Source organism: Dunckerocampus dactyliophorus, chromosome 12 (genome assembly GCF_027744805.1).
Source record: "Dunckerocampus dactyliophorus isolate RoL2022-P2 chromosome 12, RoL_Ddac_1.1, whole genome shotgun sequence".
NCBI lineage: Eukaryota > Metazoa > Chordata > Actinopteri > Syngnathiformes > Syngnathidae > Dunckerocampus > Dunckerocampus dactyliophorus.
The window spans coordinates 9,333,828-9,345,866 of NC_072830.1; the positions used below are offsets into that span (position 1 = coordinate 9,333,828).

A 12,039-nucleotide genomic window follows, 5' to 3' on the forward strand; every position below is an offset into this window, starting at 1 on the left:
GTAATGTTACAACTTCATTCTCGTAAATTCATGATTTTATTCTTGTTAATTTACGACTTTATTCTCGTAAATTTACATCTTTATTGAAATCTGATTTTTTTTTCCCAATCTGGCCCTAATCCACACTCGTGTGTAGTCCTGATATTCTAGTCTGGTACATTTTCCTCCACTGTGTCATCCGCTTTCCTGCTGTTGAGTTCAATGCATCAGAAGCAAATGCAAACAATTCCAATTCAAATATTTATTTGACAGATGTGTTCAAATGTTCTTTTACAGCAAAAGAGCAACAAGTGAAAATGTGTCAAACACGTTTTGATGTGCTTAAAAAAAAAAAAAAAGTGGCATTTCCTTTCCAACCTCAACAAGTAGTGCAGGGATAGCCTGGCCGTTGTCTTGGTAACCAACACACACTATAGTGTGCAACGTGACACGTGAAAACTGCTGCCTGTGGATATTAACTCAACTTTGACCTCTCATCAGGGACCGTGTCCATTTCGGGGAAAATGTGCTGCGTTGCCGCGGCAACACAGCAGTTTCAATCTCATTTATATACATACAGTTTCTATTTACACAATACATTTGTACACAGATACAAAAGCAAAAGGGCGCACGCAGTCACCCGCTCAAGGTCAAAGGGCAACACCACCACAGAGGCACTTCCTGTCCAAATGTTTGGGCAAAACAGTTGCCAACATTTAGTTTTCGTCGCTCAGCTGATGAAGATCCATATGTGATCACGTGATCGCACGAGGTCACTGGGAAATATTACAAATTAATGATAAAAAAAAGGTGCAAAATAAAGACAGAAGAGACAATGTTTGGTCTGTTAGACAGTCAAGCATGTGTCACTTTGCATTAAAAAAAAAAAGACATTTCCAATGCGATGGGGACAAAAACAGAGCAAGAGCACCAAGTCTTTACACAAACATGTTAGCCACAAGGTCGGCTAACACTGTTAGCACAGCACACAACCTTCTTCCAGTGGAAAACATTTAGCTAACGTGTCTTCGGTCGTCACTGACTGAATGTTCACTTAAAACAAAGTCCAGTTAGTGGTGCGGCCTTCTCAGACAAATGTTAATATATCATAAATTATCATTTGAAAGCTATTTTCGCTCGCTTAAATATTCTGTACTTGGTCACCAATGAGCATGCGCTTACTAATATTAGCCGTTGCTAGGTTAGCTTAGTCCAACAGCTTGACATTAAGTCAATTTTATGCGGAACGACATTTAGTGTGAACAACGCACAAGTTCTAAACTTGCCTGTTAAGTTAAATAAAAACAATATATACACAGAAACTTATGTGTAACCTTCCTTGTTGCTGGTGTTGTGCGTTGCTAACGCGTGTGTAAACACTTGTGTCCTGGTCTCCATCGGCTCCGGGTTGTGTCACGCTGAAAACCTGACCGGAGTGTGCACCGAGCGCGTGCGGCGACTACATGATAACAGAGGCTCCGGCGGCAGCTGAGGATGACGACGATGATGTCGTCGTCGGCGTTGTTGTGGCGACGGCGTGTCTGGGCGGGACCAGGTCCAGCAGTGCGCTGACAGTGGCGGCCACCTGGGGGAGCCCTTGTTCCTCCAGGATGTGAAGAGGGAGACACAAGTGACTCTGGTCGACAGCACAAAAAAAAAAAAAACAAACAAAAAATACAACATGGAGGCAAGAAGAAAGCAAACGGAAAGGTGGATCAACAGATGAGAACTTAAAGGAAGGCAACACAAATGAGAAACAATGAGTGGGGATAACAGGATGGTCTACATGGCCTCACGTGTTGACTTTACAACACACCTTTCATGTACTCAGATTCTCACGCTTCCGTATGACAGAGCTTAGAGGGGTGCAACCTCCTGGACTTATGACTTATGAGATTGTGGAGGTTTTCCTGCTTCAGCTTTCTTTGACAGATTTGAGGCATTCCAGTGTTTCCCATACACTCAATTATGTGTGGCGCCCCGACACAAAAGAATGTGGGCCGCCACAGATAGATTGCGGTCCTGCGGTAAACACTGCATTCTGATCAGAACCACAACAACACTTGGATGAGCTCAGGCGTGACGTACATCACAGGCATGACGGACAGGAAGAACAGAGGGAAGCTGCACCTGAACACAACTGAACTCCCCCCACTAGGGGGCGGAGCCAGTGGCAGTCATGCTGCGGAAAACACACCTTACTCGCCCACTGAGCACAGGCGGTTCTGTGCGTGTGCGCGCGTGTGTGTCTATGTGGACACAGGATAATAAAAAGGATTAATGAAAAGGTGAGAGATAGAAAAGACAAGGGGGGAAAAAGGAGAATTATTAGTAGAAAAGAACAACTGCCCTGTGGGCGTAGTCAAAGTCAAAAGATGAAGATCATTTGTTGTCAGTTTGAGGCAATACATGGGAACATTTTTACCGTTTTGGCTGTCGCAGCTATGGAGCTCAGTGTTTCCCATACAGTCGTCCCTCGCCACATCAGGCTTCAAATTTCGCAGCTTCACCCTTTCACGGTTTTTCCAAGTATATTAATAAATCATCGCTGTGTTGTGGATTGTGGATCAATACGGCCTATTATTAATCAAACATATGCATGTTTAAATAAATGTTACATATTTTTGTCCCAACTAAAGCATTTTCAAGCATAAAAACGGCTAAGTGAAATAATATTCAAAGATAAGGCATTGAAAGACATGACATGTAGTATTCTACACTGGCCACTAGGTGTCAGTAATGTTACTGTAATGCTCAGCAGGCTTTTATTGCAGGTTTGAGGCACAACAATCCCTAACAGGGGCTACTGTTGCAGCCGTAGCCCACGCCAAGCTAACTCTGAACCTCCAACGTCACCCCCCCACAACTCTGGTCCCCTAGCACCTGACTCTTATTTTCTATGGCTTATTTTCTCTTATTATGTCTACTATATTGGGTATCAGGAGTGTAAAGGTGACTATAGGGGTGTTATTTCATGTCGAGAAGGCTCTAATAATGTTACAAACTGTATTTAGACGATCAAACTGGTTTTCTATGTCTATTATGTCTTATTTTCTCTTTATTATGTCTACTATATTTCGTATCAGGAGTGTGAGGGTGACTATAGGGGTGTTACTTCATGCCTGGACAGCCCCAATAATGTTAAAAAGCATACTTTGAAGGTCTGGAACCAATTAACCGTGCTAAACGAGGGGTTACTGTATCGCTCTGCTCGACAAGCAGAGAGTTCCCATCCGCCATTTAAAAGCACTGACAGGAGGCTATGTAAAAAAAGTAATTTATATTTCTGGACATATGTTATGCTAATCCTGCAAATTCAACAATTACATGATTACGTCATCCCCCTCCCGTCTGCAACCCACCATCGCCACAAATAGATTGCAGTCCTGTGGGAAACACTGCAGCTGTTACACTCGTTACACGCTTGTCAGCACACAAACACTACTATGACCTCGTGCACTGGGCATTCATCTTATAAGACGGCAAGAAGCCTTTAAAAACGAAGTCAAAATTCTTATTTACCTGAGGAACGCCCATTCTACGACACGCCTCCAGGAAGTTCTCCACGTTTCGCCGACATTTGGCCATGGTCAGCTTAGGCTGGAGGGGGGACACACACACACACACACGGGGGACAGTTGTCACAGTAACAAGCAGCACACACGCATGTATACTGCATATTTCATGTCGCTCACCACAGCGGGAGAAGGGACGTGGATGCTGGGGACAGAGCGTGGTCGCACGTGATTGGCCAGGTGACACAAAACCACGCCGTCCGTCAGCGCCGGCCCTAGGTCGCTAGGCAACGATACCTTGAGGCGGGCCTCGATATTCTGCCCCAACAAGAGGAAATAACTCGGGTATGTTTCTAGCTACAGTGGAGGCCTGCCTATTTGTGATTCAGCATTTGCGTTTCTTCAAACCCACTAAATTATGCTTTTCGTCTCCAAAAATAGGCCGTTTTTTGTGTGCAGAAAACCCATCTCATTTACCATAAGTTGGTAATAAAGTGTAAATGTGAAAATGTACAGCACGCGTGTGTCTAATGACGTGACTTAAGTGCAAGATGGCGGCGACCTTTGTTTATGGAAGTGTAGATTATGTACAGTCATGGAAAAAATTATTAGATCACACTTGTTTCTTCAGTTTCTTGTTCATTTTAATGCCTGATACAACTAAAGGTACCTTTGTTTGGACAAATATAACAATGACAAGAAAAATAACTCGTAAGAGTGAAATTTTTTGGCAGTACAATGCTATAGCTATTCATGTAAGAACTTAAGTGATGTTGGTTATGATCAAGAAAACCATGGAAGTTGTTAGACATTAGCTCTTAAATGAAACTCTTATGAGCTATATTTGTTGTCATCATCATTTTTGTCCAAACAAATCTACCTTTAGTTGTACCTGGCATTAAAATGGATCGATAAAGTGAAGAAACAAGGGTGGTTTAATCATTTTTTCCATGACTTTGCCAGTATAACAAAATAACAGTCTGATTCACGGTGTCATCTTTCAAAGAACACATTACTAACAGCACTAATTTCATCACACAGCGACTTAATACTCAAAAGGTGTATTTGCAAATATATCAATACAGTCATAGATAACATTATTAGACCACCCTTGTTTCTTCAGTTTATTGATCCATTTTAATGCCTGGTACAACTAAATCAGACATTACAATCAGACATTAAAATGAACAAGAAACTGAAGAAACAAGGGTGGTCTAAACATTTTTTTCCATGACCGTAGATGCGGCATTGAAGAAATGCTTGCAACATCTCGGACTGATCGTGATAGTGACGCAGCGGCATACGGAGCCACTCACCACTGCTAGTCGCTTTGGCCGTGTGTGACTCCGATTCAATCTCTTCTATCGATTATCGTTCGTGGGGAGTACGTCCACATTTTACCATTATACGTGCGTTTGAAAAGCGTGTGAGGCAAGTTAGAGGACAGTGTCAAAACATTTATATTGGTCTTTCCATTATTTTTGTTTTTTTCCACTATTCCCCCCATAAATAGCGGAAAACATATTAAGCTCCATATTTAATGACAATTAACAATTGAGAGGAGCAACACCCACCTTACGAAGTTGCTCTACTAGTTCAGCATCATGTCCGAGCGCAACAGGCACCGATGACGCCTCCTCCTGGTGATGAGGAGCAGCGGAAGTGTCCCCTAGAAGACAAAGATGAAAGTGCACAGGTGAATTTCCCGGGCAAGTCCACTGATTGGCTCTCAAAGGAAGTCGGCCTCACCTCTCCTCTTCTCTTCCCTCTGGCTGAGGCGATATAGGAAGCTCTCTGGTCGGACACTGGCTGTCCGACAGGAGGCCACGCCCCCTGAGCTGGGGTAAGAAGGATTGGCTGGAGCATCAAAAGTAGGTGGAGTCAGCATGAGTCTAAAACAAACCTTTTTTTTCTTTTTTTAATTCAGCCATTACCTGTTGGAGACAGACTGGCTCTGTCTTCTCCCTGCTAAGACACAATACTATTTATTAGCATTAGCATTAGCACAGACAAATTAGGGCAGGAAGAAACACTGACAGAACACTGGGTTAAAAAAAAGCAGCACACGCAACAGGAGGACATGCAGTACCTGCAGCATACAGAGTGTGGCTTGATCTAAACACGCTCTACACTGACAAGACCACAAGCAAAGAAAAACAAAAAGATGGGACTGTTTGATAGTCTGTCAATCACATGTTTCAAAGGTGACGTAGTTCTAAGCTACTACAGGTCTGTCACATCGTGTTTGTTGTCAACTTTTAGCATCAAGGCTAACGTGTCGTTTGCTTTGGTCTTTCTAAGCATGCAAGTGATTGGCGTGTGTGAGTGCATAATGATCGTACATAATGATAATATAATACTGTAACGGCCTGCTCATTGGGCTCTCTAAATGAGCTGTACAACAGCTTCAGTACACCCAGAATGCTGCTCCTCGAGTCCAGACCAGAACCAGGAAATATAACCATATTAGTCCGGTGCTTAGATCTCTGCACTGGCTTCCTGTTGCTCAGAGAATAGACTTTAAAACAGCTCTGCTTGTGTACAAGTCTTTCATAGTCTTGCGCCAAAGTACATCTCTGACATGTTAGTGCCACATAACCATCTTAGGCTCTTAGAAGCTCAGGGAGTGGTCTCCAGCGGGTGCCTGGAATCAGAGACTAAACACGGTGGGGCTGGGTTTCAGTTTTATACTGCCAAAATCTGGAACAGTCTTCCAAAAGATGTGCGACTATCCTTAACTCTGGCAATGTTCAAATCCAAGCTGAAAACACTTGTATTATATTCAACTGTCCATATGACAACAGAAACCGTTTTTCTGCACTTTTAATTCATTTTGAATTATTTGGTTTTGTGATTTTAGAATGACTTTGTTTTATGGAATGATTTTATGAAGTCATTTTACCTTTCTTTTCCTACAAAGCACTTAGAATTACATTGTGTATGAATTGCCTAACAAGATGATGTGTCATACAACCCCTGGCAAAAATTATGGAATCACCAGTCTCGGAGGATGTTCATTCAGTTGTTTAATTTTGTAGAAAAAAAGCAGATCACAGACATGACACAAAACTAAAGTCATTTCAAATGGCAACTTTCTGGCTTTAAGAAACACTTAAAGAAATCAAGAAAAAAAGATGTGGTAGTCAGTAACAGTTACTTTTTTAGACCAATCAGAGGGAAAAAATTATGGAATCACTCAATTCTGAGGAAAAAATTATGGACTCATGAAAAAAACAACAACAAAAGAATACTTCAAACACACCACTAGTACTTTGTTGCACCACCTCTGGCTTTTATAACAACTCGCAGTCTCAGAGGCATGGACTTAATGAGTGACAAACAGTACTCTTCATCAATCTGGCTCCAACTTTCTCTGATTGCTTTTGCCAGATCAGCTTTGCAGGTTGGACCATTTTCTTCAACTTCCACCACAGATTTTCAATTGGATTGAGATCCGGACTATTTGCAGGCCATGACATTGACATTATGTGTCTTTCTTCAAGGAATGTTTTCACAGTTTTTGCTCTATGATGCATTATCATCCCCAAACGCCCTTTCAATTGATGGGATAAGAAAAATGTCCAAAATGTCAACGTAAACTTGTGCATTTATTGAAGATGCAATGACAGCCATCTCCCCAGTGCCTTTACCTGACATGCAGCCCCATATCATCAATGACTGTGGAAATTTGCATGTTTTCTTCAGGCAGTCGTCTTCATAAATCTCATTGGAACGGCACCAAACAAAAGTTCCAGCATCATCACCTTGCCCAATGCAGATTCGCGATTCATCACTGAATATGACTTTCATCCAGTCATCCACAGTCCACGATTGCTTTTCCTTATCCCATTGTAACCTTGTTATTTTCTGTTTAGGTGTTAATGATGGCTTTCGTTTAGCTTTCCTGTATGTAAATCCCATTTCCTTTAGGCGGTTTCTTACAGTTCGGTCACAGACGTTGACTCCAGTTTCCTCCCATTTGTTCCTCATTTGTTTTGCTGTGCATTTTCTGTTTTCAAGACATATTGCTTTAAGTTTTCTGTCTTGACGCTTTGATGTCTTCCTTGATCTACCAGTATGCTTGCCTGTAACAACCTTCCCATGTTGTTTGTACTTGGTCCAGATTTTAGACACAGCTGACTGTGAACAACCAACATCTTTTGCAACACTGCGTGATGATTTACCTTCTTTAAGAAGTTTGATAATCCTCTCCTTTGTTTCAATTGACATCGCTTGTGTTGGAGCCATGATTCATGTCAGTCTACTTGGTGCAACAGCTCTCCAAGGTGTGATCACTCCTGTTTAACGGCAGACTAACGAGCAGATCTAATCTGATGCAGATATTAGTTTTGGGAATGGAAATTTTCAGGGTGATTCCATAATTTTTTCCTCAGAATTGAGTGATTCCGTAATTTTTTCCCTCTGATTGGTTACTGTTACTGACTACCACATCTTTTTTTCTTGATTTCTTTTAGTGTTTCTTAAAGCCAGAAAGTTGCCATTTGAAATGACTTTAGTTTTGTGTCATGTCTGTGATCTGCTTTTTTTCTACAAATTTAAACAACTGAATGAAAAACCTCCGAGACTGGTGATTCCATAATTTTTGCCAGGGGTTGTAGACGTATTGAAGCTGTGAGTCAAGCAAGCAATTGTGATGAAGAAGAGCTCTTATTGCCAAAAGACAGCAGGAAGCCTTGGCGTCTCACATGTGATGTTAAAAGTTGGTGTGGTTGAGGGTGTGGCCCATTCTTACCATGAAGAGGGCGGAGTCATCTGTGTGGGTGGAGCGTCTACAGGGGTAGACATTCTGCATACACACACACACACATACACAGACACACACACACACACAGACACAATAAATATAAACACAGACACACACACACGTAAGGGCTTGATGATGATGGAAGGGGGGTTCTAAACAGAGAAAGGGTGGGGCTACCCCTAGCTATGAACTGAAGGCGTGCATCCTCACCTTACTGTCTGGACTGGACTTGGTTGGACTCTGAACCGCTTTGCTCTGGAAACACCAAGCACAAATAGTCACATGGCTGGCCGTGGTACACGAGGCTAAGCAACGGTTTTGGACTGCGGTGTCACGTGAGCAGAAGCCAGTGTGCGATTGGCTGTCGGTACCTTGGTGTCTTTCTGCAGAGGGCGGTTCTTGTGTCTCTCCTCGTCGTACCTCAGAGCGGCAAGCTGAGCCTCGCGCCTCATCCTCTCCACACCGCCGCCCCTCTGAGGCGCACACTGGTGGCTAGAGGGCGCTGTAGCGCCGTCCACCACGCTCCTTAGCGAGACAGACAGGAAGGATGTTTACGCCTTTAATTTTCACCACAAAGTGCATGTGTGTGTGTGCGTGTGTTTACCTGCTCTGTCTCTGTCTGGTGTCGTCCGCTCTAGACATGTTAGCTTTCCCTGGAGAACCCTGAACACACAGGAAGGTACCTTTTAACTGATCACGATGACATTGATTAAGAACATCAACAACATGTCACTCAGTTGAGAGGAGGGTGGGACTTCTACAGTACCTCCTTGCTGATGCGTCTCTCGATGTATGCCATGAACTGCGAGCTGAGGCTGGTGCCCTCTCCCAACACGCACCGCCGCTCCTCCTCTTCCTCCTCCCCCACACTGTCAATGAAGTCGATCTGCTCCAGCTCATCTGCCACATCACATGAAACACGCCATCCGCGTTCAAATGTCAGAACCGTGCGGCAAGTCACTTCCGTTGGACGGTAAAGCATGAGAGCTCTCACGTGTTCCGTTGGCCAGCAGGGGTGGTCCCGCCGCGACCCGTTTGGACTCTTTGTTAATCTCCGCCACACGTGACGACACCTCCGACGACTCCTCTGATGGCTGACGAGGGGGAAACAACATGGTCATGTCTCCAGATGACCTCGTAGCGCAGCATCATGATTTTAGCTTCCATTTAGTTGTGCAATGTTGTTGTGTGTGTGTGTCTGACCTCATTTCCTGACCATCTCTTGTCTCCGCTGTCAACACTGTTAAACCCAGAATCCAACGCTCCATATGGTCGACCAGGGTATAGCTCATCAACACTAACACACACAGGAAACAGAAAGTGTTACATTTTAAGGTGAGATGGCTTTCCTGTGTGTGTGTGTGTTGAGTTCACACCAGGAGCCGAAAGTCAAAGGTCGCCGGTCATACTCTGGTAGGTCAGGGGTCGTCTTGCTGGCCTCCAAGTTGAGGAACTTGAATATGTGAACTTTGCCCTTAATGCATATCTAGACCACACACAATACAGATGGCGCTCAACGACAACATAGGAAAGTGGGCGTGGCTGACAATGTCATTCCTGTGGCATACCTGCGCCGGCGGCGTCTGCAGGGGGTTGTTGTCAAGGATGATGCTCTGCAGCTGCGACAGCCGTCTGTAGCACAGCGGGATGGAGGTCACTTTATTACAGGAAAAGTCCAGTCGCACGAGGGGAAGATCGGCCAGCTCTAAACACACACACACAACACACACACACACCTCATCACGTGCATGTTCATCAAATATGTATGTGTGTGTGTGTGTGTGTGTGTGTTTGTGGAGACCACCTGGAGGAAGCGTCACCAGGTGGTTCCTCCTTATGTTCAGGTCTCGCAGCGCCTCCAGCTGGCCGACCTGCGAAGGCAGCGTCCTTATCTCGTTACAGCTGACATCCTGCAGGGGGCAGAACTGGTCAATGACAGTCGACAGCAGCAACTGTCAATAATTGGACGCCCCTGTACTGACCAGCTCAGTCAAGTGTCTCAGCTGACCCACTTCCTCTGGGAGAGCAACCAGCTTGTTGTTGCATGCGATCAGAACCTTCAGAGGGAGACTGCACAGGACCACAGGCAGCACGGACAGCTGGTTCCGACTGATGCACACACGCACACATGATGCCCGGTTAACAATCAGCTGTGGTCACACCATCTGAAGTGTGCGTGTGTGTGTTACCTAAGGTTCAGGTAGGTGAGGGCCTGGAGGTTGATCATGTGATCTGGTAGAGATCTCACACAGTTTTGATAAACGTTTAAACTCTCCAGAGACACCAAGAGACAAACCTCCACAGGAAGTTCTGACAGGCGGTTACGTGACAAGTCTGCGCACACACACAAACACATGTAGTAGGATTACAGTAATGTACATCACAGTTGCTGTCCATCATAAAGAAACAGTAGCTCTTAGGTTATATTTAGCGATAAGTTCTCATCCACCACAGTCTGGTTCTGACTCTGGGGGTACCACATACGAAATCAGCAGCAACAATCACACCCATCTCCACCTAATTCATGAAGACTACACAAGAACCAAGAAAGGGGTCAACCAAATCTTAATCCAGGACTAGAAGCATCAGTACAGATTTAAATTTCTCCTCATCCTGATTTATGGACCTCTGAATGAGCTACCCAGGGCAGCGGAACCAACTCACTCAGCCCGGCAATGTGAAAATACATAAATAAATATTGACTCGAGATTGCGGTTTCTTTTCCATTTGTTGCACAGCCCTTTCATCTGAATAAATACTCATTGATTTTTATTCTCTCGATTCAGTGTACTGGTGTCACATGGGGTGACACATAATCGAATAATACATAATAACAATAATATATCCATAGAAGTTAGTCTATGAGCTCCTCGGCAGCCCCTCAAGCGTCGCACACTATTAAAACAAAAGTGAGCGTTCACCTTGGCAAGCAACATATGACGTCAGTTTTTTTTATTTAAATAAAGCTTATTATGCCTAAACAACATCACATTAGATTTAGCATGCTGCTACGAAAGCTAGCATGAACAACTTGATACACTGGCCAGTGTTGTCATTTTAATTCTAATTAAATCATCAGTTAGCTAAATATGAGCACAAGCAATGCGTTTAAAACATGCTAATAAAATAGTTTCTATTATGATTGCCATCAAGCTAAGGCGTTTCCTGTTGGTTCGTACATTGTTTTCCTTTAATTTCTACTTGGAGCAGTTTTGAAGCTAACAGCAACTCTGAGCGATCAACGTTTTATCATAAAGGCGTTCTCCAGCAGCCGCAAAGTTGCTCGTAAATGTCGCTCTCCTCCATCTAAACTGCCCTTCAAAGTGGAAAGTGTTCACCCTCACTGACCGGCCCTGGTGGTGTCGCTCAGGTCGTGGTTGCCTGCGCTCCGGGGGAACTCCTTCAGCTTCCTGCCACTGAGGTTGAGAAACCCGGTGGCCGAGGCTTCGTCCAGAGCTCGGTCCAGAGAACGGTTCAAAGACACCGGGCCCGCCGGACCCAGTCCATTGTTACTACCGACTAAAACGTTTCCAGCACCACTACCGCCGCCGCCTCCGACAGTGAAGTTGAGTCCGGTGTTGTCCGCAGAGCCCAACAACACCGAGGCCGCCATTACACTCTGCGATTGGTTAGCTCCCTATGCTAATGCTAACTCTCCCACCCAAACTCTAGCGCGGAACACGCGCATGCGCACAAGGGCGCTAGATGCCATCAGTGCGGCTAGTAGTGTTTGTGTCTACTCATAAACATTAAATTATAGCTTTATTGCATCTTTTTAAT

The 12,039-nt window shown here is 44.3% G+C and overlaps 1 protein-coding gene across 7 annotated transcripts; it reads right to left on the reverse strand.

Moving 5' to 3' along the window:
- Positions 1–226: 226 nt before the first annotated feature.
- On the reverse strand, positions 227–11,951 carry lrch3 (leucine-rich repeats and calponin homology (CH) domain containing 3). 7 transcript variants are annotated; one of them, XM_054794920.1, is made up of 19 exons: positions 11,608–11,950; positions 10,449–10,593; positions 10,242–10,368; positions 10,064–10,169; positions 9,828–9,964; positions 9,636–9,745; positions 9,463–9,556; positions 9,254–9,353; positions 9,026–9,159; positions 8,864–8,922; positions 8,631–8,784; positions 8,470–8,514; positions 8,248–8,301; positions 5,429–5,462; positions 5,244–5,351; positions 5,069–5,163; positions 3,675–3,812; positions 3,502–3,579; positions 227–1,615 (listed from the first exon to the last, which is right to left on the reverse strand). In XM_054794920.1, the coding sequence occupies exons 1-19, from the start codon at positions 11,870–11,872 to the stop codon at positions 1,439–1,441; spliced, it is 2,160 nt and encodes a 719-aa protein (XP_054650895.1). In that variant the 5' UTR covers positions 11,873–11,950; the 3' UTR covers positions 227–1,438. The 7 variants fall into 7 exon arrangements, with proteins under 7 accessions (XP_054650895.1, XP_054650891.1, XP_054650890.1 ...); XM_054794922.1 differs by adding an exon at positions 2,177–2,228 and having other exon boundaries at positions 1,491–1,615; positions 9,828–10,169; positions 11,608–11,951; XM_054794916.1 differs by having other exon boundaries at positions 5,429–5,459; positions 9,828–10,169; positions 11,608–11,951.
- Positions 11,952–12,039: the final 88 nt, after the last annotated feature.